The 24232-nt window shown below is 41.0% G+C and overlaps 1 protein-coding gene and 1 pseudogene across 40 annotated transcripts in view; both read left to right on the top strand.

Moving 5' to 3' along the window:
• ABI3BP (ABI family member 3 binding protein) overlaps nucleotides 1-24232 on the top strand; it is a 320664-nt gene that overhangs the window by 110540 nt on the left and 185892 nt on the right. For all 40 annotated transcript variants that reach the window (XM_075907457.2, XM_089772857.1, XM_075907515.2 and 37 more), the window contains exons 3-5: nucleotides 1818-1886; nucleotides 5268-5400; nucleotides 18253-18434. In XM_075907457.2, coding sequence (XP_075763572.2) covers nucleotides 1818-1886; nucleotides 5268-5400; nucleotides 18253-18434 — 384 coding nt within the window. The remainder of the gene's footprint in view (nucleotides 1-1817; nucleotides 1887-5267; nucleotides 5401-18252; nucleotides 18435-24232) is intronic.
• LOC149525658 (uncharacterized) lies at nucleotides 18490-23913 on the top strand (annotated as a pseudogene).

The raw sequence follows: 24232 nt of genomic DNA, 5'->3' as shown, positions 1-24232 counted from the left end.
GATTTTCAAAAGTGCTAAACCCTTAATTCTAGTTGATTTCAGTGGGAGCTACAGGTGGAAAATCTTGGCACTTAATATCTGGAACCGGGCACCAAAAAATAGTCTTTTGAAAATGTAAGGCCTTAATCTCTCTTGGTTTACCCACCTATAAAATTTCATATTAATAATATCTATCTTGCAGGCCTGTTGTGTTTAATGAACTAATGGTTTAAACAGCTTTGGGATTCTTAAGTAAAATCAGTGCCATAATTTTTCTTATAATAATTTGCAAACATCAAAAATGGTTTGTTTCAAATTGTGGAATGAATTAAGTTTTGCATCAGTTTCAGTTTATTTTCATTACATCATTGATTATGATTGATGTTTTGAATATGCTGAAAATGTGCATCTGTTAATTCAAATGAATTTAAATTTTATCTTCTTAAATTAGATTCAGATTCCTAATGCAGATAGTGCTAAACCAAATTAACTTTACTGTGTTCATTTTATTTTAATTAAGATACAGTGGGGTTATTAATAAACAAAAGTGATTATATTAAGTATAAAGGTAAGATTTCAATGGTCATAAAAACAGAACAAAGTAGGTTACTAAGCAAAATAAAACAGAACACACAAGGTAAGCTTAATACATTAGAGAAACTAGTTACATGTATCAGAGAGGTAGCCATGTTAGTCTGTTTCAGCAAAATCAAGGGATCCTGTGGCACCTTAAAGACTAACAGATTTATCAGGGCATACACTTGTGTGGGCTGCAGCTCACCTTGTCAGATGCATGAAGTGGAAGCTTCAATATGGCAGGAATTTCTATATACATACATGGATGGGAGTGTTACGTTACTACGAGCAAGATCAGTGTTAATGAGATGAAGGCCACTTCCACACATACAAGAACATGGATGCTGCAGTGGTCAATCTTCCAGTGTTTTGATTTCACGGTTCTAGTAAAGACCAAAGTAAACTGAATGCTGTGGGTACCCTGGCAGCATCTGTACTCTGTGCTGTTGCGAGGAATAAGCAAAATCAACAGAACTGTTTCTCCCATTGACCTCCTGCTGTAGGATCAGTGCTGAAGTTTAGCTTAAGGTATGTCAACTCCAGCTATATTATTTATGTATCTGGAATTGCATATGTAAGCTGATCTTCCCCAGAAGTATAGACCTGGCCTGATTCAGTCAGGGTGGATATGGAACCACTTCCAACAATTGATAAGAACAAGAAACTACCTAAAGGGGGAAATAACTTTTTGTAATGATATAGCCAGTCCCTATTCAGACCAACCGTGATGTTGTCAGGTTTGCATATGAATTCAAATTCAGCAGTTTCACACTCCAGTTGGTTTTTAAAGGTTTTTTTCTGTTCAAGAATGGTAACTTTTAAGTCTGTTTCTTTGTGTCCAGGGAGATGGAAGTTCTCGTCTGCTGTTTTTTGGAATGTTACCATTCTTGAAGTCTCGTTTGTATCCATTTATTCTTTTGTGTTGAGATATCCCAATTTGTCCAATGTACATGGCAGAGGGGAGTTGTATTTGGATTCCATCACCTAGTTCCCTACTTCCTCTCTGTTTTGTAATGTCTCATCTTAGATTGTAATTTTTTAAAATTTAGGGGTGTGTCTTGTTTTTATAAACATCTCTGATAGTACCTAGAATGCTTCCGGATTATCAGTGAATAAAGTAGAAGGTAAATTTGGCCATAGCCTGAAAAAAATACAAAAAATGTTGAATATTAATTAATATTCCACTATTCACCAGGAATAACTTATCATTTAAAAAAAAACAAATTGTCAATTTAAACTGATTACCTAATTGTTATTTCCAGATGCTGAGCCAAGGTACTTGATTACAGTACGAGCTGCACCCGTTCGAAATCACAGGAAAACCTGCTCAGGTACTGTAATATTACCAATTTTTCCTATGTACAGTCAAATGAAGACAGAATAATGTTTTATTTAGTTTATTTGAGAGAACCAGTTTTTTCAATGTAGATGGTGAAATCCCCAATTGTGTGATGAAAACAAAAAGGTGGGCATGTACATCTAGGCCAGGGTTTCTTGAACTTTTTAAGACCAAGGAACACCAAGCATTTTTTTTTTTGTTGAGCCAAAAAAAAAAAAGGGTCGGGGGGAAGTTATTGAGAAACAAAAAAGGTTTCCTGCCCCTTTAAGGGTGGCGATTTTGAATTGTTGTTCTCCGAGGCACACCTCCAACTGTCTCGTGGGAACACAGTTTAAGAAACACTGAGTTGTTCTAATTAAGAAACCTAGATGCAGTTCTTGGAGGTCCTTTATAATAAGTTCTCGTTACAAAAACTGAGATTTAACCTATTTAATTTCTTTTCCCTAAAATATGGGAATCAAAAATGCAAATGAAAAGATATCCTAGCTTGTGGAATTTAGATACATAATTTTAAACAAAGGCATCTGTCTTTAAATGTACTGCTTTATAATATTTGTATTTCTTGAACTTGAGTTGGACAGATTTAATATTTTATAATTTCCCGAAAATGCCTGTTAAGTATCTTCCTTATAAATTTTAATGCACTTCATTGATAAAGGTAAGAGTCTGTATATATATTATTAGAGTGTCACCAACATCACTAATACACATTGCTGAAGGGAAAGGAAAGCATTCTGGATAAAGCTTTTTCTGGTAATAAGAAGGTCTAAATTCTGTTTCTGACCTCTGCTACAGATTTCCTATGTGACCTTAACGAGTCACTTCAGTGTTTAGTACTTTCATTCTTTATTTTAATGTGAAGATAACACTTTTTCACAGGGGTCTGGTGGAAAATAATTGATTAATGTTTTTAAAGTTCTTGAGATCTTCAGATGGAATTTGTTTAATCATTATATTTTGAGGGAGGGAGACTACTGTCTTTGCCTGGGCATTTGCAGGCATGAAGCAATATTTTTTTCTCCATTAGATGTATGTAGAAAATATTTGGTAACAGATTGCTCTACTTGATAAAAAGCTATTAAATGCCATTTAAAAAATAAGCTGCCTAAAATCACAGCTCAGTACTATTAATTTTAATAGCTGCTTCTGTCATGGGGAATTTTAATTGGATCATTCCCATTAGAGATGGACCTAAACCAAACTCACTAATCAAACACTAAGTATAAATAATTTTGGATCTTGATCTAAAATTTGTAGCTGCCCTACTTTTTTATAATGGGCTAGGCCACAACACAGATGCAAGCAGTCTTGATGTGTGGGAATACTCTGTTTTGAAACTTGCATTGTCTCATTCTTAACCTTATAACAACATAACTTAAAATAACACTACCCCACTAAACAATGTCACAATCAAATGTCTTTTATCTAGGGTGGCGTGAACTAATTTTGATAAAATAACAACCTTGACCTTCGAGCCTTGTTGCTTGTTTTCTTGTTGAAAAAGCTTTGTTTATTTGACAAACCAAATTAGAGACATTTCCTGCTCTTAAATGACAAACAGAAAGGACAAAATCTGTTGGATGACAGTGAGGAAAGGTGGAGTTACTGTATACATTTTTCCCCTTTCCCTGCTCTTGGAGTGATATGAATTAGTGCTTGTGGGACTCATGGAAGAAGTGAATCTTTATGATGATCATATCATCTCATGCATTTGTGATGCTGCATACCAGCCTTCATCTCCAATGATGGTGTGATTAGGTGAAGCTAGTCTGCCACTTATAAAGCCAGAGTCCAACTTTACAGAGCTCAAAGAGAAATTATAATTACTTAGAAATTTAAAGGTTGAGTTTGAGATTTAGAAACCTCTTAGAATGATTTAAAATTATTTTTCTATTAATAAAAATTTCTCCATTTCAAATTATAGCAAGGCTGCTCTTTAATAAATAAAAACTTCAGAGGGGTAGCCCCAGCAGGGGCTCTTGTACATTTCAAAGGAGGAATGCGCAAGTGCCTATCGACTAGTTGACTAGTCAATGGAAGTTCCGTCGACTAGTCAATTAATCGCATTTTATCATCCTTAGTACAGAGTGGAGCAGACTAGGGTTCCTGGTTCCTCTCACTCCAGCAGGCTCGAGTGCAGTGGTAGGCAACCTGCAGCCCAGTGGGGCTCCACCTGCGGCCCATGGACCACCTGTCTGTCCCTTCTCCCCACACAACACTTGCATACTGGGGCACTGGAGTACCACACTTCCTACACTCTTCCCCCCCATATACATTTGAAGCACGTAAATTGCCTAATTCGCACTCCAGCCCTGCTCCTCTCCTCCCTCCCAGAGCTTAACCAGCTGTGAACAGCTCATTCATGGTGTTCTAGCTCTGGGAGGGAGGGGGAGAAGCAGAGAAGAAGCACAAATCAAGCAATTTGTGCACTTTAAAAAATCTGGGAAGTAGAGGGAAGAGGCCTAGGAAGTGCAGGGCTCCACTACCCCAGTGTGGGGGAAGGAGGAAAACGGGGATTGTGTGTGGGGGGGGGGGAGCAGGTAGAACCCCAGTGGGCCACGGGTTGCCCACTCATGTGGGCCACTCCCTATTTTTTGGTTGCCCATCGATGCTCCAGAATGTTTAAAATACATGAACTGTGTGGCTGGTCAGGTGCCTGGGCTAGTGCAAGCAGCAGCGGGGGAGAGTATGAAGGTAGAACAGAGGTAGTACGCAGCAGTCATGGAAGAGAGGAAGGAAAGAGCAGCAGGCTGCTGCAGGAGTGGGGTTGCACTGTATTTCCTCATCCCTCCCTGAGCAGCGGGGACTTCCTGCATGTTTTCCCTTGGTGCTGGCCTGGCCACTCATCTGGCTGTAGGCTCCTCTTCCTCTGGTGACCTCATTGTGCACCCCCAGAGGGGAATGCTCCACAGATTGGCTCTAGAGGGAGGTTTGCACCACTGTGTTCAGAGCAAAGCTACATGGGAGCTTTTATGTAAGAGATGAGCAGTTAAGTTATTTGAATGGTGAGAGACAGACATCACCAGACAGAGACACTCTCAAGACCTGCCACCAATTTTCGGTGAAATAAGTTTTTGAAAGGTTTTGTTTTATTTCAGTCCTGGTGAAAAGTACTCTGTCCACATTAAATCATGACCAGTTATGCCACTGGGCAAAACTCATTATTATGAATGCTCCATGTACAGAAGATATGGAGAACTATATTCAATTGAAAATAGAATATTTTTCATTACTAAAGAGAAGTGAGGATGGAAAAAGGGCTGCATTCTCTTTCACTCTACCTTCCATTTGAATTTAGTCTCAACCAGACACAAATATCTCCCACCAACTAGAGAAGAACTAAGCAGAAGTAGAATTGTCTTTTCTTTTATAGGTAAGACCAAGACTCAAAAGCCGCTCCAACTGGTGGTTGGCACTTTGACCCCAAACTCTGTCTTCCTGTCCTGGGGGATCCTAGTCAATCCGCAACATGACTGGACTGCGACGAGTAGCTGTGCTAGTGACAGGTAATACACGAAAAAACAGGTTAAGTGATAATAATGCAATGCTTTGTTAACATTTAAAGGAAGGGTGTGAAGGTAAGTGGCTGACCAAATTCTACCAAGGGCATCGAGTCACTGAAGCAAAGGTTCTCTTATATATTTGTGAAACACCAATTAGCAAGCATTTACTTGCCTAAAGTTCTAATTAAGGCAGGAGCTTATATGCCAAAGTGCTGATCTTGTGATTTCACTATAGGTCATTTGTGTTGTAGAGTCACAGGGCCTGTGTCTTATCTCAGGCCAGGTCTACGCTACAGTGGTAAATCAGTCTAAGTTATGCTACTTTAGTCATGTGAATAATGTAATAGAAGTCAGAATAGTTAGATCCACTTACCACAGTGTCTACATTGTAATGTGTTGATAGAAGATGTATCCCTAATGACTTACCTTACTCTTCTCAGGGAGTTGGAGTACGGAAATTGATGGGAGAGCACTCTGCCATTGATTTAGCATGTCTTCACTACACCTGTTAATCAATGCTGCTTCATCGATTGCAGCAGCACCAATTTAGTTCAGTAGTGAAGACCTAGCCTTGGTTTAGCTCAGGGGTAACTCTACTGAAGACAATAGAAATATGCTAGTCAGGTGAGTAAAATTAGTCTTCAGGTAAAGCCAGGGTTGTGCATAAGGAATTTAAATTTCACTGCTTTTGGAAGGATACATTAACCCCCCCACACACATATACCCTATCTCAGGACAGTGGGCATGTCCAGCAGCAAGGAGGCAGCGGCTTCTGCTAGCAGTGGCAATGTCTGAATCCCTGAAGCCTGGGGAAGGAGGACAGAGCAGGGGAGCTGTCTGCCAGCTAAGCTCTTCCATCCTGCATGTCTATAGCTGTTGCTTTTCCTTCCTGCCTCTGGAATCCCAGCTCTGCTGCCTGGTGTGCAGAGCACTAGCTGAGATGAGCCGGCAGTAGAGGCAAAGGCAATGTGTAAGATGCCAGCAGTAGGGAAGGAGAAGCAGCGGGCTGCAGCTGTGGGCATGAGGGAAGGAGGAGCTCAACCAGCTGCACTGCTGCTTCCTTCCTCCCCAGGCTGAAGGGACACTTGAGATTGGTGAAGGGGAGGGACTTCTTGCTTCCTCTTATGTATGCCCATGATTTGAAGCACTGAATAAAGAAAGAAGAAATAAGGCCTTTTGGTAATTAGACATGATTTTTGTTTCCTGTATCTCCTCTTGTGAATTTTATTTTAATTTATATCGTAGTATATGTAGAAGCTATTGAGCAAAAAAAAAAAAATGAAACAAAACAAAAAAAACCCTCACCATTCCTTATGAAATTAAGTGCCAGCTACTTAAGTGAGAGTCAGTAGAAAGTCCTGGCATGTTCACTAGGTAGACTGTCTAGAGAGGTCACACGGTAAAGTTTTGGCAGCTGAATCTGCCATAAAGTTTTAGGCAATGCTCAGCAAATGAACGAAGTTCATTAATTAATTTTGTTGTAGGTATTAAAAGGTATACTTCTTTCCAGTTCTCTCTTCCTGGACTCCTTTTATAACCTCCCACTTGTGACAGAGGGACCGATTCTGCCCACATTTGCACCTCAAATTCATTGCCACTTCTTGTGCTTGGAAGTTTCTTCTTGTGCTTTGGAATTAATAGTTACCAGATAACTTCCTTATCCTCCTTGATAAGGTGGCTCCATGGAACTGGCATGCCTGGGAAGCAAGGGGGGAAGAGAATGTGTATAGTCATTTGGATTAAGCCTAGGCTTATTGGTTAATTGTTTAAATGGCTCTACGCTAGCATCCCTATAGCTGTCTAACTTAAGACCCAGTCAGCCTCTCAGTGAAGTGAATACTAAAACTCGTTGATGTCAATTTCCTGGACCTTTGATCCATGGCTGTAGAACCAATGGGATTTTCTCATTACTTTCAGTAGGCTTTGGATCAGGCCTGTGGGATAGGAAGTTCCTTGGGGAGGGAACCATTTCTTTCTACATATTGTTAAAGAGCCTTGCATATTTATAGTATAAAACCTGCAATTGTAAATTACTGGAATGTAAAAAATAATCTTATTAAATATAAACAATTTGTATTTCATTTTATTCAGATCACGTTGCATGCTTTATATATCTCAGCCCACAATTTAGGGGAAAAATAAAGAATGGCATCTCAGTGTGGGTTTAATGTTGCCTTTTTTAATCCCAGAGGACAAATCCTTTCACTTCGCTAGTCACCTCCAATACTGGCTGATTTAACAAATGATTCTGTCTTTTGTCCACATTTAAATTTTGTGACACATTTTTTGTCCAGTTTTACATTCTCACTATGTGCCTGGGCAGCAACTACAGCCATAGTACTAACTGCAACCAGAGACAGAAAGCTGCTTTAGTTACAAGAAATTAGGAAGAACAAGGCACTTGGATCCCTGTACCCTTTGGTCCACATCTTTCTCCAAGTGACTATTTTTTTTGGCTCCTCAGTCCCAGACATTAAACATCTTGTTTCCAGTAGGTCTTAGAGCTAGTCACTTTCTATCCTCTCACCATTTACTGGCGTGAAACTATATTTACATCTATTTCTATTCAATATAAGAGGTCCTGCTACTTCTGTTGGACACTGCAAAAGCTGATTTGTAACACATCCAGTCTACATATGGTGGCATTCCGGGTTCATAATTGATTTCAGATCTGGGATTTTAGGACCCTGTAAAGGTGGAGAGTCTGAACCAGAGTCAAGCCAGGAGCCAGGGTTTGAGCCCTACTGCTTTAAAATCTGCAGCTCTTACCCTCCACAAATTGAAATCCTGGCAGTCCTGTGAAAGTATCCCATCATCTCATAGGCCAACTTTCTTTGTCTTCTCTATTTCAAGAATCTCCCATCAATCCCAAGGAATACAAAAGTAACTTCCATTGGTATAATGCAGCAACTTGGCGAGTCAGCATTTAACTCTTCCATTATCTTCTCACTGCCAAAGTGCAAAAACGCTGTCAGAAAGTCTTTGGTGTTTACAGTAGAGACTGACCAAGCCTTTTGCAAAGTATGCTGCTTCATGGTCATGGAGCACAATGGGATTTTGATAAACTTCTGGTGCAAGGCCAGCAAAACAGTGGACTTTGGCAAGAGTATCGGGGACTGCTGTTTCTATCAGCAAATAGCAAAGAAGTTGGCAGCATTACAAATATACTGGAGCAGTTACAGGAGCAAATTAAGCATCACAGGATTGAGTACAGAAAAGCCAGAGAGCAGAATTGCACTTCTGGCAGCTTGCTAGCATCATGTCTTCTCTATGAGGAGTTTGACCTGGTCTGGAGCTCTGCTCCTAGCCTGGAGCCAGTGATAGTACCTGATGATCTGGTCAGCCAGGATAATGCCCTTCTGGCCCCAGAATGATGCTTGGACACTGCTGGTAGCCAGCAACAAGTGCAGACAGAGGCCAGCTAAGTGACTTGCTGAAACCAGTCGTACAGGAGACTCTGCCATAGTATCCGCTGCAGCAGCATATCCTTCAACCATACTCCAAGGAGCTGTTGATTACTTCAGTTGTATACATTGCAGAGTTCCCACCAGCAGTTTGAAATAATGCCTCCCTGTGCCTGCTGGGCTCTGCATGAACAGTTGTATCCTCCAAAGTGTGGTTTCTATATTTCTTTCATTGTGATTAATCAGGTAGTGGCCAGGGAGCTTCTGTGGTCTGAAGCATTCGTCTTTCAACTTAGTAAACTTTAATTTGGAAAAGTAACATTGTCTGTGCTTGAAGTCGCATGAGGATTTTTTCAGTGCTCTTGCACTGAGGTGTGTGAGATAGTAAGCTTCTGTGTCTTATCCTAGTCCAACCCCTCAACGAGTAAAGGTTGTAGTACCTTCGCAGCCTGTCCACTGATCTACAAGCCTGGCCCGACATACTTTCATGGGCCATTCTAAGGGTTACCCAGACAAATGGATTTTGGGACACTGCCATCAAATGGCCTGTCTGTTCTCTGTTATCTCCCCCTACCCCCAGCCAATTCCTGCTGAGTTACAAGTTTCCAGGTTTCTTAAGGAAACATTAAAGGACACAGATATAACCTTCCAGTAAAGCGATTGACACAGTCAGTATTTTTTTCCAAAACCAAATCTTTTTTATTACTGTAACTAGTAATTGTAACTAAAATTGAGTTTTCTCAAATCCTAAACAAAACAAAGTGGCCGGTGTATAAATAAATCACTGAAAGCAGATCTTAAATTTGCTTTTAAGTTTTACATGAGATACCATTTAAAAACACACGCACAGTTCAAGCGTACATATTAAATATGTATGTTAAACTATACAACACTAAAAATTGTATATTAAAAGCTAGTAAGCTTACTTTATAAATGTGTTGGTATCCCTTTAAAATCACTGTTGCTTTATAGATTCTTTGGTATTTTTCTTTTATCACTCTTACTGTTCTGCTCCTGGTCAGCCAGCTTTGTTCCACTCTCGTTTTCATCTCGATCTGTGCAGCAGTTTTTCTGACTTATTTCCAGCAGTTTTCCTTTGTCTTTCCTCATTGGTATCCAATTCTGTCATCTGCTCCTGATTCAATCCCTCATTCTCTCACTGACTCAGAGTTCAACTCTGAACAAGACTGTCCCTGGAGTGGGGGTGAGGAGGAGTGTGAGGTCTGGGGCGACACCACCTAGGCACTGGGTCGGGGGCACCCCTGCAGACTCCACCTCACCTCTGTTCTATTGCACTGCCCTCCCAGCCCTTTGTGCCTCACTTCTCCACGGCGGTGGTTGGGACACTCCACTTCCTAATGAGTGGAGCAGGCCAGGAGAGAGCGGTGGGTTGGAGCAGGCTGCTGCACTGTTCCAGCTCCAGCTGCCGTGGTGAGTGCAGGGGGTGAGGCAATTGCTGCTTCCCGCCCCCTGCTAGGCCCATCCATAGGACAGTTGAGATGGCTGCTGTGGGACACCCCTCCAAAGTGTGGGGTCTGGGTCAGCCACCCTGAACCATTCCATGAACAGGATGGCTCTCACTCTGAAACTGCCTGCTCGCAGCTGGTCTTTTATGCTGCATTGTGGCTCTTTCCTGTTATACCTAATTCTGTTCTTAGAAGCAACTAGCTCACTCTCACATGCCCAGTAGGTCAGATTATGAACTGGAAGCTGCCAGACAACTCACCAAGACCACATTCTACAGGCTTCTTTCCTCTGATCCAACTGAGAATATCAAAAGAAATGACACCATCTGTTCATTACATTGCCTGCTACCATTAGAGACCAAGTCTATATAAATACATCCGCAGAGCCCCGACCAGGAGCATTCTATCTCCTACCCAAGGTTCATAAAGTTGGAAATCCCATCACCTCAGGCATTGACTCCCTTACAGCAGGATTATCCGTCTATGTGGACTCTCTCCTCAGACCCCATGCTACCAGCACTTCTAGCTGTGAGACACCACTGACTTCCTGAGGAAACTACAGAGCATCTGTAGTCTTCTTGAAAACACCATCCTGGCAACCATGGATGTTGAAACTCTTTAAACCAACATGCCAAATGAGGAAGGACTACAAGCTGTCAGAAATACTATCCCCAATGATGCCACAGCACACCTGGTGGCAGAACTCTGTGACTTTGTCCTCACCCACAACCATTTCCAATTTGGGGACAATTTATATCTTCAGTCAGCAGTATATAGGCACCCACATGGCTCCATAATATGCCAGCATTTTTATGGTTGACCTCGAATGTTTCCTCAGCTCTCGTCCCCTAGCACTCTTCCTCTGCTTAAACCGCACTAATGATATCTTCTTCATCATATGGACCCATGCAGAGGAGGCCGTTGAAGAATTCTACAGGGATTTCGACAATTTTCACCCCCACTATCAACCTTAGACTGGGTCAGTCCAAAAAAGAGATCTCCTTTCTTGACACTATAATACAAATAAATGATGGTCTTATAAACACCACCTTATGCTGGAAACCTACTGACTGCCAGTCTTACCTACATGCCTCTAGCTTCCATCCAGGACACATCACATGTCCATTGTCTACAGCCATGCCCCTAAGATACAACTGGATCTGCTCCAGTCCCACGGACAAACACCTACAAGATCTTTATCAGGCATTCTTAAAACTTAAGTACCCACCTGGGGAAGTGAGGAAACAGATTGACAGAGCCAGACAGTACCAGGAAGTCAACTCCTTCAAGATAGGCCCAACAAGAAAAATAACAGAAGACCACTGGTCATTGCCCCAGCTTAAACCCCCCGCGCATCATTAACAATTTACAGCCTATCCTGGAAGATGGTCCCTCACTTTCACAGGTCTTAGGAGACAGGCCAATCCTCACCTATAGACAAGCCCCCCAAGCTGAAGCAAAGCCTATCCAGCAGCCACACATCACACCTCAGATACGCTCAAGCAGGAACCCATGCCTGCGACAAGCCCCATTGCCAAAACTGTCCACATATCTATACAAGTGACACCATTAGAGGATGTACAACTGCACATCTTCTAATATGAGATATGCCATCAAATGCCAGCAATGTGTCTCTGCCATGTATATTGGCCAAATGGAACAGTCTCTGCGACAAAGGATAAATAGACACAAATCAGATATCTGAAATTGTAACAAACGTAAACCTGTAGGGGCAGGCCCAGCCAAAGAGTTTGTGGGGCCCAAGGTGGCATGCTGACAGCAGGGCCCAGCCCAGCTGGTGGATGCGAGCAGGTGGCGCCAGGCAGCATGGAGCCTTGAAGGTACAGAGCCAAAGGCAACTGCCTTGCTCACCTCGCCCTGTGGCCAGGCCTGTGTAGGGGAACATTTTAACCTGTCTGGTCATTCAATCATGGGTTTAAAGGCAGAGATTCTTCTACAAAGGAATTTCACTTACTAATTACAGAGAGCGTCTGAAGAACTGGAATTCATCTAGAAATTTGACACTGTTACCCTTGGCTTGAATAAAGACGTTAACTGGTTGGCCCATTACAAAGCCAATTTCTCTTGCCTTCAGCATCCACAATTTTAGCATCAAAAGCTATGAATGGAACACATCCAGCCCACTTAATTAGCCTCATTAGCTCTTCCTACAATTGACGGTACTACTACTGCTGTATCTATAGCTATATATACATTATATATAAAACTAACAAAAATATATAGAATCATTAGCTTTTGAATTCTATTTATTGTTGCTAGTTTTCCAAAAGGCATGTCCTCCATGTTGCTGTCTCCTGTAGCTGTGAGGACATAGACCAAAATATTTCCTGGCAGAATGTGTTAGCGGGTTGTTCAAACTTCCTCAATATGCAGGGTGGACAGCCAGGTTTCCCCACAGAGCACCATGGTCAAAGGGCTAAAAGCAGCCACATATCTAGAGAGAGAGAGATGTAGAGTCCAGGATATAGTTGGTTTGACTTGGGTCTGTGTGCTGCAGTGTGGACACAAGAGCCTCATGTTTGAGCCCATATTAGAAAATTCTTAACCATAGGGTTAATAATCTGTGTAGATTAACCACTTAAGCCTTTGGTTCATTAACCCAGGGTCAGTTGGATCAAGTCCCATTAACCCTAGGCTTACACTGAAGTGTAGATAAAACCCATATCTCCCAAAAATTGCGGTCTTGTAATTGACTGCTTAGCTGAAGTCGGACCATACTCATAGGTTCCATTTACTTTGTCCTGCATTTTTAGCATAATATTGCTCCTGAAGGGACATTGGCTCTCAAGACTGATATACCCAAATTATGATCTACCAGTTTTCTTAGAAGTCTCAGTAGCCCTATTAGTTGGTAACTTTGTAACTACTCATCATTTTTCACAGAGTACTTGTTTGAAAAATCCATGGGTTTTGTTATGTAGAAGGAGGAAAGAAGAAGTCAAGATATATCTTTCTCCCTCTACGAAACCTTTCATAAATGGCAACAAATAAATAATCTTGAGCCGCTTAATAAAAACAAATGTATTGCACAACATTTACAAATAGACCTGTATATACATTTAAAGCAAAGAAACAGTTTTCTGCTCCAGTTTTCAAATCAGATGTCATATAGAGCAGAGGATTAAAAAGAGATTAAAGCCAGACTACAGCCTTGACATTATCCTTTTATTTGGCTTTAATGGATATAGCGATTCATTTTTTTTATACTAGGCACTGTGCTCTCCACATGACCTTAATACACAATATATGTTTCTATAGTTCCAAGTAGAGATCAAATTCATCTGTATGTAGTATAGCATTCTCCAGTACATAACTAAAATTGCCGTCCTGTGAGAGAACTTACAAGGTTTAAGATCTCACAGCTATAAAATGTTAAAGCAAAATGTGTTAAGATGTCACGTTCACATAGAACAACTATGATAGATATAAGGTGACTCTCACATTGCCCAGGTGCAGGGCTAGCAAAGCATAATCTCCTTAAGAAAAAAAGCATTTGCAATTACAGCTTTTGGGAAAATGTTCATTTGAATGGTTTTCCAACTAGAAATGCCCTTTCTGCAAAACTGAAATTTTCCACACCCAAAAAATTAAATTTTACTGAAAAAAAAATCCGTGTTCTGTCAAGAAAAATCCAAATGATGGCTCCCTGACCATCAAGAAGAGTCCACTTTCTCGTAGTGTAATTAACAGAAGCTTTTCTAGAAAGCTGCATCCCGTCCTCCCCTCTTCTCCCTCCATCACACACATACCAGCTTTGGGAGCCGGTGACGCAAAAAAGCCCTGTCTGACTCTTGGGACTGGAGTGCTGGTGGTGGTGAAGTAACTTGCTTTTTAAAATGTTTTTGATAGTCTTCACCATGGCGCATTCAAGCTAATACCAGATTTTGAAACACATAAAGCTAATCATCTGTGAAGTGTTAAGATTTCTGTACAATGGTTAGCATTTGGGATTGTTGCCTGCAATGTACATTAAATGTAATTTCTTAGCAAGAGATGTGTATTAGTGTTCACGTCAGGGGTTTACATTTCTATCTTTGAATGTTCTGAAACAGAGTCAGTGTTCTTACTCTGAGATTTTACCATCTGACAGGTGTCCAAATGGACATGAGGCTGTTATACAAATGTTGCATAACGTAAGCTAGTTGCTTTGGAACCGACTTCTGGACACATCACTTACACTAGAGATGGAAAACATATGGGGAAGCATGAGTACATTGGCTAAGTCCATCCATTGTGTAGCTCTGTAACCTTCAGTGGAATTTGGCTCAGTAAGTAGATGGCATGCCGGAGTATTGAGTGAGTAGGTGCTTTATTTTCAGGGACACTGTTGACTTTATTATCATTATTTTATTACTTCCAGTCAAATTTCCATTAATGTTCTGCAGATACATGATGATAATCATAAGCCAAATGACTACGTATTTGTAAACTCTGTATCCATGTCAACAAAAGCTTTATCTGTGCCAGTTCTTAGTACTATTTTCAAATTAGCAGACTTACCCGGTGCTGCCCGGGTCTGGCAAAGCGGGGAGGGGATGGCCGGACACTAGGTAGAGGGCCCATCTCAGGGATGGGGCAGAAGCCTTGGGTTTGGGGTAGGGGGAGTCAGTTTGGGGTTGGGGTGGGGGACCCTTTGCACAGGTGTAAATAGCTCCACAGTTTGAGGCAAAGGAGGTTTTGTCCTATTTGCGTGTGTGGACGGGGAAAAAGGAGTTTTTTCAGAAGAAGAGGAAAAAGGAAAAAACACAGGTGCCCTGGTGGCCACTCCGTCCATAGTAATCACTGCTTAAATGTAAGATAGCGTCCATTCAGTGTGGACGTTATCTTTCAAAAAAGCAGATCGCTTTTTCGATGCGCTTTTGTGTGTGGATGCTCTCTTTCGGAAGAAGTTTTTTTGGAAAATCTCTTCCAAAAAAAAAAAAAGGTTCTTCTGAAAGAAGCCTGCAGTCTAGACATAACCTAGGAATTATGTGCATTTTTCATTGGGCAGAATATCATCCTGCTGTTGGGAATTTTAATAATAATTGCTTCATGGATTTTTAAACATCTGTATAGAGGAAGACCACTTTGAGTAACTTCAGTTATTAAATCAAGATGGGATTTTTTTTCAAAAGATACATTCTAGTTCAAAAGGAATTATTTTGGGGAGGATGTTATGTCCTGTTTTATATTGGAGGTCAGATTAGATGTTCACAATGGTCCCTTTTGGCCTTGGAAACCACAAACCTGAGTTAAGATGCTGCTGCTTACTCCTCATCTGTGTGTTTTTTCCTTTACCCTGCACATTTTGTTATTGAGCTCTGTGCATCAATTAGCTGTCAACTGACCATGACAATACTTCTTCGAAAGATGTCACTGTGGGTGCTCCCAGGGCCTTTGATTGGAGATTTTGACACCACTACCTACACAGGCTGCGCGCATGCACTGCCTGCCTCACAAGCTGTCATTGGTTGAATAGTGCATACGTGGCACAGATCCGCTCAGTTCCTTCTCTGCCGTCCCCAGCTAGAGAGGGAGTGCAGCAGTCCCACTATCCTTCCTCTCGCCACATGGTTTACAGGCAGTCCCCGGGTTACGTACAGGATAGGGACTGTAGGTTTGTTCTTAAGTTGAATTTGTATGTAAGTCGGAACTGGTACATATTGTGGGGGAAACTCTAGCCAAACATTTCTCTAGAGCTCAGTTTTATTCTCCCACACCTCACTTCCCTCAGTCCTTTATTCTCAAGCTGAGGTGTCTGCTGAGAAAAGCCGCTCCGCGTCTCCCTGGTCTGCTGGGGGGAAGCAGCTAGTGCGGGGTTGCCTCACCCCGTTTGTAAGTAGGGATCCGATGTAAGTTGGATCCATGTAACCCAGGGACTGCCTGTATATGCATTTTTACTTGTTACTTCTTTCTTTTCTTAACCTGGATTTGTTTTTCTTCAATTATTTAAAAACCAAAAAAATCCAAACCTCTGTTGATCTCAGCTCACCGCTATGCCTGGCTCCCCAGGATAAAAGTGGTGGTCCTCGTGTTGAGAAGCCATCCCCATTTCAGCTGGCCATACACACAACGCATACACCGTTTGGGGGAGTCCCATGTACTTCAAAAATGTGTGCACTGCAATAAACTTAAAGCAAGGACCCACAAAGGCAGTGAGCTGAGGTTAAAGCTTCTGCTCCTCAAGGACTCCCTCAGACCGGCATCTGACCCCTTTCTTGGACTCTGATTTATCTCTAGGTCTAATACCGCAGTATGGATGGCCTCTGCCCTGGCTTTGTTATATTAGGCCCATGAAATTAAATTAACCAGGATATAATTACTTTAGACTTTTGCAATGGATTAAAGAACAATTTGAATAGTTTTCCAAAGGTGCCTTTCTTCCTGTTATCTTCCTCCCACCGTTGTTCATACACAATGTATGCATTGAAGCTCCTTAATCAAATAAAAGAGACAGATTTGAATTTTTTTCTTATGTTTAGTGATTTCTAAATGATTCTTTGTCATGTAGGAAAAATATTTTAATATGTCCTTAAGTTCCTTCTGAAGTCATTTTTCAAGTGAAGAAAAATACCACTGGACAGAATGTATGTCTTTCCTGTTGATGAAAATGTTAGACAGATGAGGAAATTAAACTTATTTATTTTATGCTATGTCTAACAAGTTTCAGCAGTACTTCAGTTATGATGCTGCCAAATATCTTTGCATTCCCTCACAAACCTTGGCAGTAACATAGTATGTGTATTAAGCATGAGATGCTGAGGCAAACTATGGAAGTTTTGTTCCATATTCTTAATAGTTGATGTTATGGTGACTCATTAACTTTACAGTCATCATTTTTGAAGATGGTGGATGTGGTTGGGGGTGAGTCAGGCAAATACTACTGGTCCATGTTATTAATTTTAAAGTCCCTCCTACATTCCTCCCTAAATACTAGATTTTAGACTGCAGAAGGTAATGCCTCAGTTTTCCTATTTGTAAAAGTGTGCAATAAAAATATTGAGCTTTACATTAAAACTCTTGAATTCTTGTATGAAAAAATGTAAGCCTAAATCTTGATTTACTGCACTTTATCTTTCTTAGAAATATGTAGGACCAGATTCTCTGCTGCTCTCAGCATTTTCTTGTGCAGGAGAGAGGGATTGCAAGGAGTTGTTTATGCCTCCTTAATTCCAGGGATCAGTAGTGCTCTGGGCTGTGTTAGAGAGCACCACAGAGGATGAATACTGTGGCAAGCAAAGGGGTTGGTCCAAAAGAGGAGAATAGTTACATACATAAAGGTCACGTCTACACTAAGAGAGAAAATTGACCTAAGATTCACAACCCCAGCTACGTGAATAGCCTAGCTGAAGATTATGTATCTTAGGTCAATTTTTTTGCGGTGTTCCACTGCGAGAGGTTGACAGGAGAAACTCTCCTGTTGACATTCCCTTACTCCTTGTGACCCATTCGAGTACCAGAGTTGATGGAGGTGTGATCAGCAGTCAATTTAGCAGGTCTTGTCTATACCCTCTAAATTGATCTCTAGGAGCTTGATCTCCACAGTGATGATCTCCTGGTAAGTGTAGACAAGCCCAAACACTCTTGCTACACTCACTCCCACTCCCAACACACCTCCCTCTGCTGGTAGCTGCAAGGTGAGGAGGGTGTTTACATAGAAACTGGCTAAAATGATTCTGCCCCAGCTGGGAAGATAGTGGCTTTACTAGCAACTTGTGCTATTTTGGTAACTCCAAGAGTCTGGAAAGAACAAGAAAATTGGTCTTTTATATAGAAAATATTTCAGGTATTTTGCAAGAATTTTCATACTACTTTGTCTAGAAACCCTCAACTGAAACTTTCTCATATCCCAAATTCATTCATTTATTCTCTCTTTCTTTGTGTCTGTCTGTCTTTGAAAGAGGGGAAAACATTCTTTTAAGAGAACATTCTTTTGAATGGGTTTCCTCATTGTGAAGAAAATTTCTTTCATTCCTTTTGAACAGATTTTATACAGTTCGCTACAGGGAAAAGGATAAAAACAAGAAATGGGGTTTTCAGCTTTGTCCAACTACAGAGACAGTGGTGGATAATCTGAAGCCCAACACACTATATGAATTTGGAGTGAAAGACAACACAGAAGATGGGATTTGGAGCAAGATTTTCAATCACAAAACCATTCTGTCTAGTAAGTACTTAGCAGTATTTCCTTGTATTACAAATACTTGATTTGTCAGCAAACTTTCTTTTATTCTTTTAAAGTAATCTGTTACAGATCAGTTTCTTGGCATGTTGGGTAGTCAGTCATGTGAATAAATCTATAGCAATTTTTCTTAGGAATCTGTAAAACTTGAAATACTACTTAAAAACCTGTTGTCTGCCTAATTGAAACATTTTCAATTCAAGCTCTCAACTACAGAACAAGTTGCAAGTCAGCATAATTGGAACCATGATGAAACTGGTGCACTTTTAAGTATTGTCCATGCATGGCTGCACTGTTGATTGGAGCCAATCTTCCTTCAGTTGCCATTAATGGAAATTTCACTGTTTATTTCAGCATGAGCAAGAACAGGCTCCTAGTCTGAATATTTTCACACCTCTTTATACTTACTGATTTCTAATTGGTTGGGCAGGGACTGTGGTTTTGTTCTGTGTTTGTACAGTACCTAATACAACCAGGTCCTGGTCTGTGACTGGCGCTCTTAGGCACTATCACATTACAAATTGTAGTAGTAATAGTAATAATAAAGTTGAATTCTAATTCACAAGTAATTCTCCCTTTACTGAAGCTTCCTTTCAGTGCTCTGGTGAAAACTTACTGCAATTTGACCAAGTCAAGAGACATTGCAAAGTGCATTTACATATATGACCTAATGTGCTTTAGACAGATTCTCACAGAGAGAACAAATTTTCTGATGAAAAAACAGCAAGTCAGTAAATGGAGGCAGCAGTTCAATATTTATTTTGATTCCCTTTCTTTAATGTGTGGCAACAAGACTTGGTGCACACCATGTAAATTCTGAACACAGAGGAGATTTTTTTTATAGTTCTTCATGGCTTTTATAGCTTTTTAATGGCTCTCATTACTGTAATGTTTAACCTTTACAAAAATTAACTAATTTATCTGCGCCATACCACTGTAAAGTAGAGAGATAGTGTTATGGCTGTTTTATAATGAACAGCTGTAAATAGTAATGATTCTCTGTTGACCTAGGCAGAAGTTGAGCTGCCAACCTAGGACTTTTATTCCAAATCTTATTTTACTGAACTATGCAAATTCCCAACAAAAAACAAATCTGTGAAAAGTTGATGGTCCTGTAAGTTTCAAAATACATTTTTATTTTTAATGAAATAAATCTTAATTGATGAGTAATTGCACAGCTGATTATATGAACATCTGTGGCACAATAGTTTTCATTTTATACTGAAAAAGAAAGTAAGTCAAAATCTGCACTCAAATGTTTTATGCAAAAATTTGTTTAAATAAAAACCACAGGTTTGCTTTGCAAACTTTTACAGCCTCCTTTAATTCACTTTTCACAAACATTATATAAGGATGGGCAAGCATAAAAACATCTTGGCACGCCCATGGCTTTCCATGTCCAGCAGACACCCAAGGATACCATTGCAGAGATCCTATGAGACATGGCCAGGATCGACTCCTCCCTACTGGTGCTATGGCAGAAGATCCCCTATATTTTGTTTGTCCTAATGAGGTCTGCCATGGTGAAAGTAGCTTCCATCAAGGTGGACAATGCCATCAGTCAGTTAGTGAAAAAGTGGATGTTTATTCCCCAGGAGGCAAGCAGTGTCCCTCCAATGGTTGATCTGTGCAATACTGCCATGATTAGTCATGCCCTATGCCTTCTGATGTGCTCTGACAATATGAATGGTAAGCAGGATGCCATCAATCTGCAAATTGCTAGGACCCCTTCCAACCAAGGATGTCGCCACCTACCTAGGTGCCTCCCTGGAAGGTGAATTTTGCAGTGACAGGAGACTTTGCTTCACCCTGGACTCATGCCCGCAACATGATGCAACTAGAGAAGCATATCAGCTGCTGCTGCACGTAGTGTAAGGAAAACCAGGAGCTTGGAGTCCTAGTGCCACAGGTGAAGAACACAGAGTCCACCATCATCATTCCAGAAGCTGGAGCCAGGCTGGAGAGGACCCTGAAGCATGCCACTTGCTGCCAGTATGTGGAAAACCTGGAACAGAAGCCCAAAGAGGGAAAGGCATTTGAGGTGATGTGCAAGTACCAGCAACTACTTCCTCCCCGGGAGCAGCTTCATTCAGTTTGCTGACTGGCCATTCATCTACTGGGCCGGTTGAACTGCATCCCTCTGAACAGAGCCCTCTGAAACGAGAATCAGGACAAGTAACGCAGGGAATGTAGCTATGTCAACGAGACATTACCCTACATCATGTGTAGCTGGTAGCCCCACTCAATAGCCTGGCAGCTGTGATACAATGCCATCCAAAATTGACTGGTCAGAGCCATCCTGCCGTCTCTGGGGAAGGTTGCCATGAACTCCACCATCCCTGGAATAGATAGCCAATTTCAAGTGGAGGTTGTCACCTCCAAAGAGGACGGCAAGATGATCATCATGGTCCCAGTGCCCTTTGAGGACAGGACCTCAGTCTTCCATGGGGCCAATCTCAAAAGCTGGAGAAATACACCACTCTGGCCTACATCTTGAGAACTAGTGGCTATGCAGTTTAAACACATGCCCTGAGTATCAGGGCCCTGGGCACATCGGACCCCAATAACAAGTGAATGATAAGAGAATGTATAATCAGCAAACACTACACTCTGCTGATGTGGCAACTTGTGGTGTCAGATGCCATTGGGTGGTCAAGACCATTTATCTGGAACATGTTGACAATACCAGGAGGGATGATCTGGAGTGTGAACGAGAAGCTCGATTGGGAAAGTAACTCATATACTTTCCTAATGGATTGTGTTTTCTAAAGGACAATCTGCCCTAAATTCTCAGCCACTGAGGGATAATCTTTACTTATTCACTCATTGATATAATTGCTTTCCAAAACCAACTCTGTGTAACTTTTAATGAATAATATACTTGAATTATTGTTACATTTATTCACCTAAATTTGGGTTATTGCTGATTATGTATTTTATGACTTTTGAAACAAACTCTGCACTTCTGGATAACCCAAGCACTATACCCAGATGTACAGACGAATCTTAAGAGAGACAATGGTACCAAGAGCCTGTGACAGTAAGACTGTGGGTACCACAAGAGAAGCAGGATTGATGAGTCTCCTACCAAAATGTCTTGGTCATCAATGTAAAAGAATGTTCCAGAAACCTTAGGTTCCAGTGGGAAGACTGTTGAGGTTCTCAGTGATTATTATGAGATTGTCCAAGACTCCTAAAAGATATCCTAAAAATAACTCTTCCACTAAGCTGGATTTAGTACTGAAGAATTCATCAGCATTTGGTGGTCATATCCATTTTAGAAGACATTCCATGTCAAAGAATTCTGCACCATCAGACTCTTCTGTGGCTTCATAAAATATACTAGTATCCTGTATCACTACATTGGTACCGCCTGAGTCAGAGTATGGGCTTTTGAACTGTTTGGTTCTTACAACACTGGATAGATAGATTCTAGATAGATTTCTATTTTGTTACCAACAACAGCCTTTGTAGAATTTTGTTCTGCTCTCACTCATGTACCATGAATACTGCAAAAGTTCAATTATTCAAGGGATCTTTTTGTGTTAGATGAACTGGAGTCTCCATTACTTATCAGTACCATACTGTTATCCACACTGAGATCTTTTGGGTCCCTGACTCCACATTTTTCATTTAGACTTCCTGCTCCACTGACATAGACCATCAAGGGTGAACAGTTATAACCTCCTTTGGAATATGTTGAGGATGATTCTTCTGACACTCAAAACTCAGTTCAGGGATCTCCTGTTTACTCAGCCGCTACTTTCTAACCGCAATAAAGGTTGTTGGGAGCAGATGATCTCAACCCGTTTACTTGGTGTTACCAACGATGAATGTCTCCTAAGTCTTATAGGCCCCCACAGTGGCCTTATTTGGATCGCTGAGCCCTATATCACCAACAACTCTCAAGGATACTAAGCCTCTCTTGGAGGGAGCATCCATTCTTCTCATCCTTCACTACCACCTGAAAAAATGTGATCCATTAGAGGAAGTCTTTGAGGACCAGGAAGCAAGAGCTGACAGGTAACTCCTCACACACGCACACATCTCTTCCTCTTCACCAAATGAGGTTGAAAGGCCTCCACCTCCTTCAATGCCAGATGATTTTAGTCAGTTTCAGGAGCTGATGAAACACATCACTGATTCTCTTCAGATTAGTTTGGAAGAGGTGTGGGATATTCATCATAAGCTCCTGGATGTTTTATAAACTTTGCCTTCTGCATATGTGGCCCTTACTGTGAATGAGGTTTTACTACAGATTTCTAAGACTATCTGGCAGACTGTAGATGTAACATCCCTACTTGAAGCATGCCAACAAAAATAATTTGCTCCAGCCTATACGTTTTTATTTTCACATCTGACACAGAAATCCTTTGTCATGGAAGTGGTTAAAGAGCACAGTAGAAAACACTGTAAGAAGTCTTTCCCTTACAACAAGGACAAAAAGCAACTGATCTCTTTGGACACAAGAGTTATTCTTCAGCAATATTGCGATTCAGAATCACTAACCACCAAGTGCCGACCTCATAATATATATGTATGAATTACAATAAACTCAACAGCTATGCGAAGGAATGATCAGAGTTGCATCATAAGCAATTTAAGGATATCATAAATAAGGTAGTTTCTTAGTGAAAACATCATTGCCGGACTCTTGGAATGCAGCTGATACTGCAACCTAGTCCATTTGCCCTACAATCATGATGCAATGAGCATCTTGGCTCCAGTTGGCTGACTTCCCTAGAGAAGTGTAGAGTATTATCAGGGACCATCTTTTGATGGTGTCAATGTGCTCTCTAAGTCTACTGACTAGTCATGTCACTCTTTGAAGGATTTGAGGCCCACACTTAGATTTATATACCTGCAACTAAAAGAAAATCTAGTGGAACTCAGATCCCTCAGAGATCTTAACTGATTCATTTCTCTGTTTTCATGGGATCTACTGAAACAACCACACAAGAGTCCTAGGTAGAAGAAGCAGCAGCTATAGACTCCAACAGCTACCTGATCTCAGACACCTTTTTCTTCCAAATGCTACTTATGATGGCTTTGTCACCTACTCTACAGGAATCTACAGCTGCATTATTCCACTCTCTTCCCCCCACTTCTGATATTGTCTTTCCAATTTCCAACATGCATGAGAGAGAATAACATCTGACAAATGGGATTTTGGCAGGCATAACATCCTATCCCTCCTTTCTATTCCCTTTTTCGAGGACCTAGCGTGTGATCAGTTTCTGAGACAGGAAGTCACTTATTTTTATATGCTAAGGGGTGATGCAGTTCCAGTTCAGTGTAGGGGAAAAGATTTTTATTCCAAATATTTTGTGGTCCTTAGTAAGAATTGGGGATGGAAACCAATATTAGATCTCAGGTGTCTAAACAACTGCAGGAAACTACAGAAATTAAGGATGGTGATAACAGCATCCATAATTCTTTAGATTCTGAAGTTCCGTTTGCAACTCTCCACCATTAGCAAATGTATCCTATGTCTGAGTTCACCTTTCTGACAACAGGTTTTTTTTGTTTTACAGTTACCCATGATCACAGTACCATGTGCTCCTATCAGCTTCTGTGCTAAAGGGTGTTCTTGGTAATTATTGTGGTTGTGGCTGCCCACTTACGTTAATTTAGAATAATTGTCTTCTCTTACCTTGATTTTTGCTTACTCAGGGCTGTCTTACCAATAGGTTTTATTGACAACAACAAGGTCTCTGTTTGATAGTATAGATTTTTGTCTCCACCTTGAGAAGTCCACTTTGACCTCAAGTCAATGGATAGAG

The sequence above is a fragment of the Pelodiscus sinensis genome, chromosome 1, assembly GCF_052426305.1.
Source record: "Pelodiscus sinensis isolate ZL-2025 chromosome 1, ASM5242630v1, whole genome shotgun sequence".
NCBI lineage: Eukaryota > Metazoa > Chordata > Testudines > Trionychidae > Pelodiscus > Pelodiscus sinensis.
This window is presented reverse-complemented; position numbering and strand designations above follow the sequence as displayed.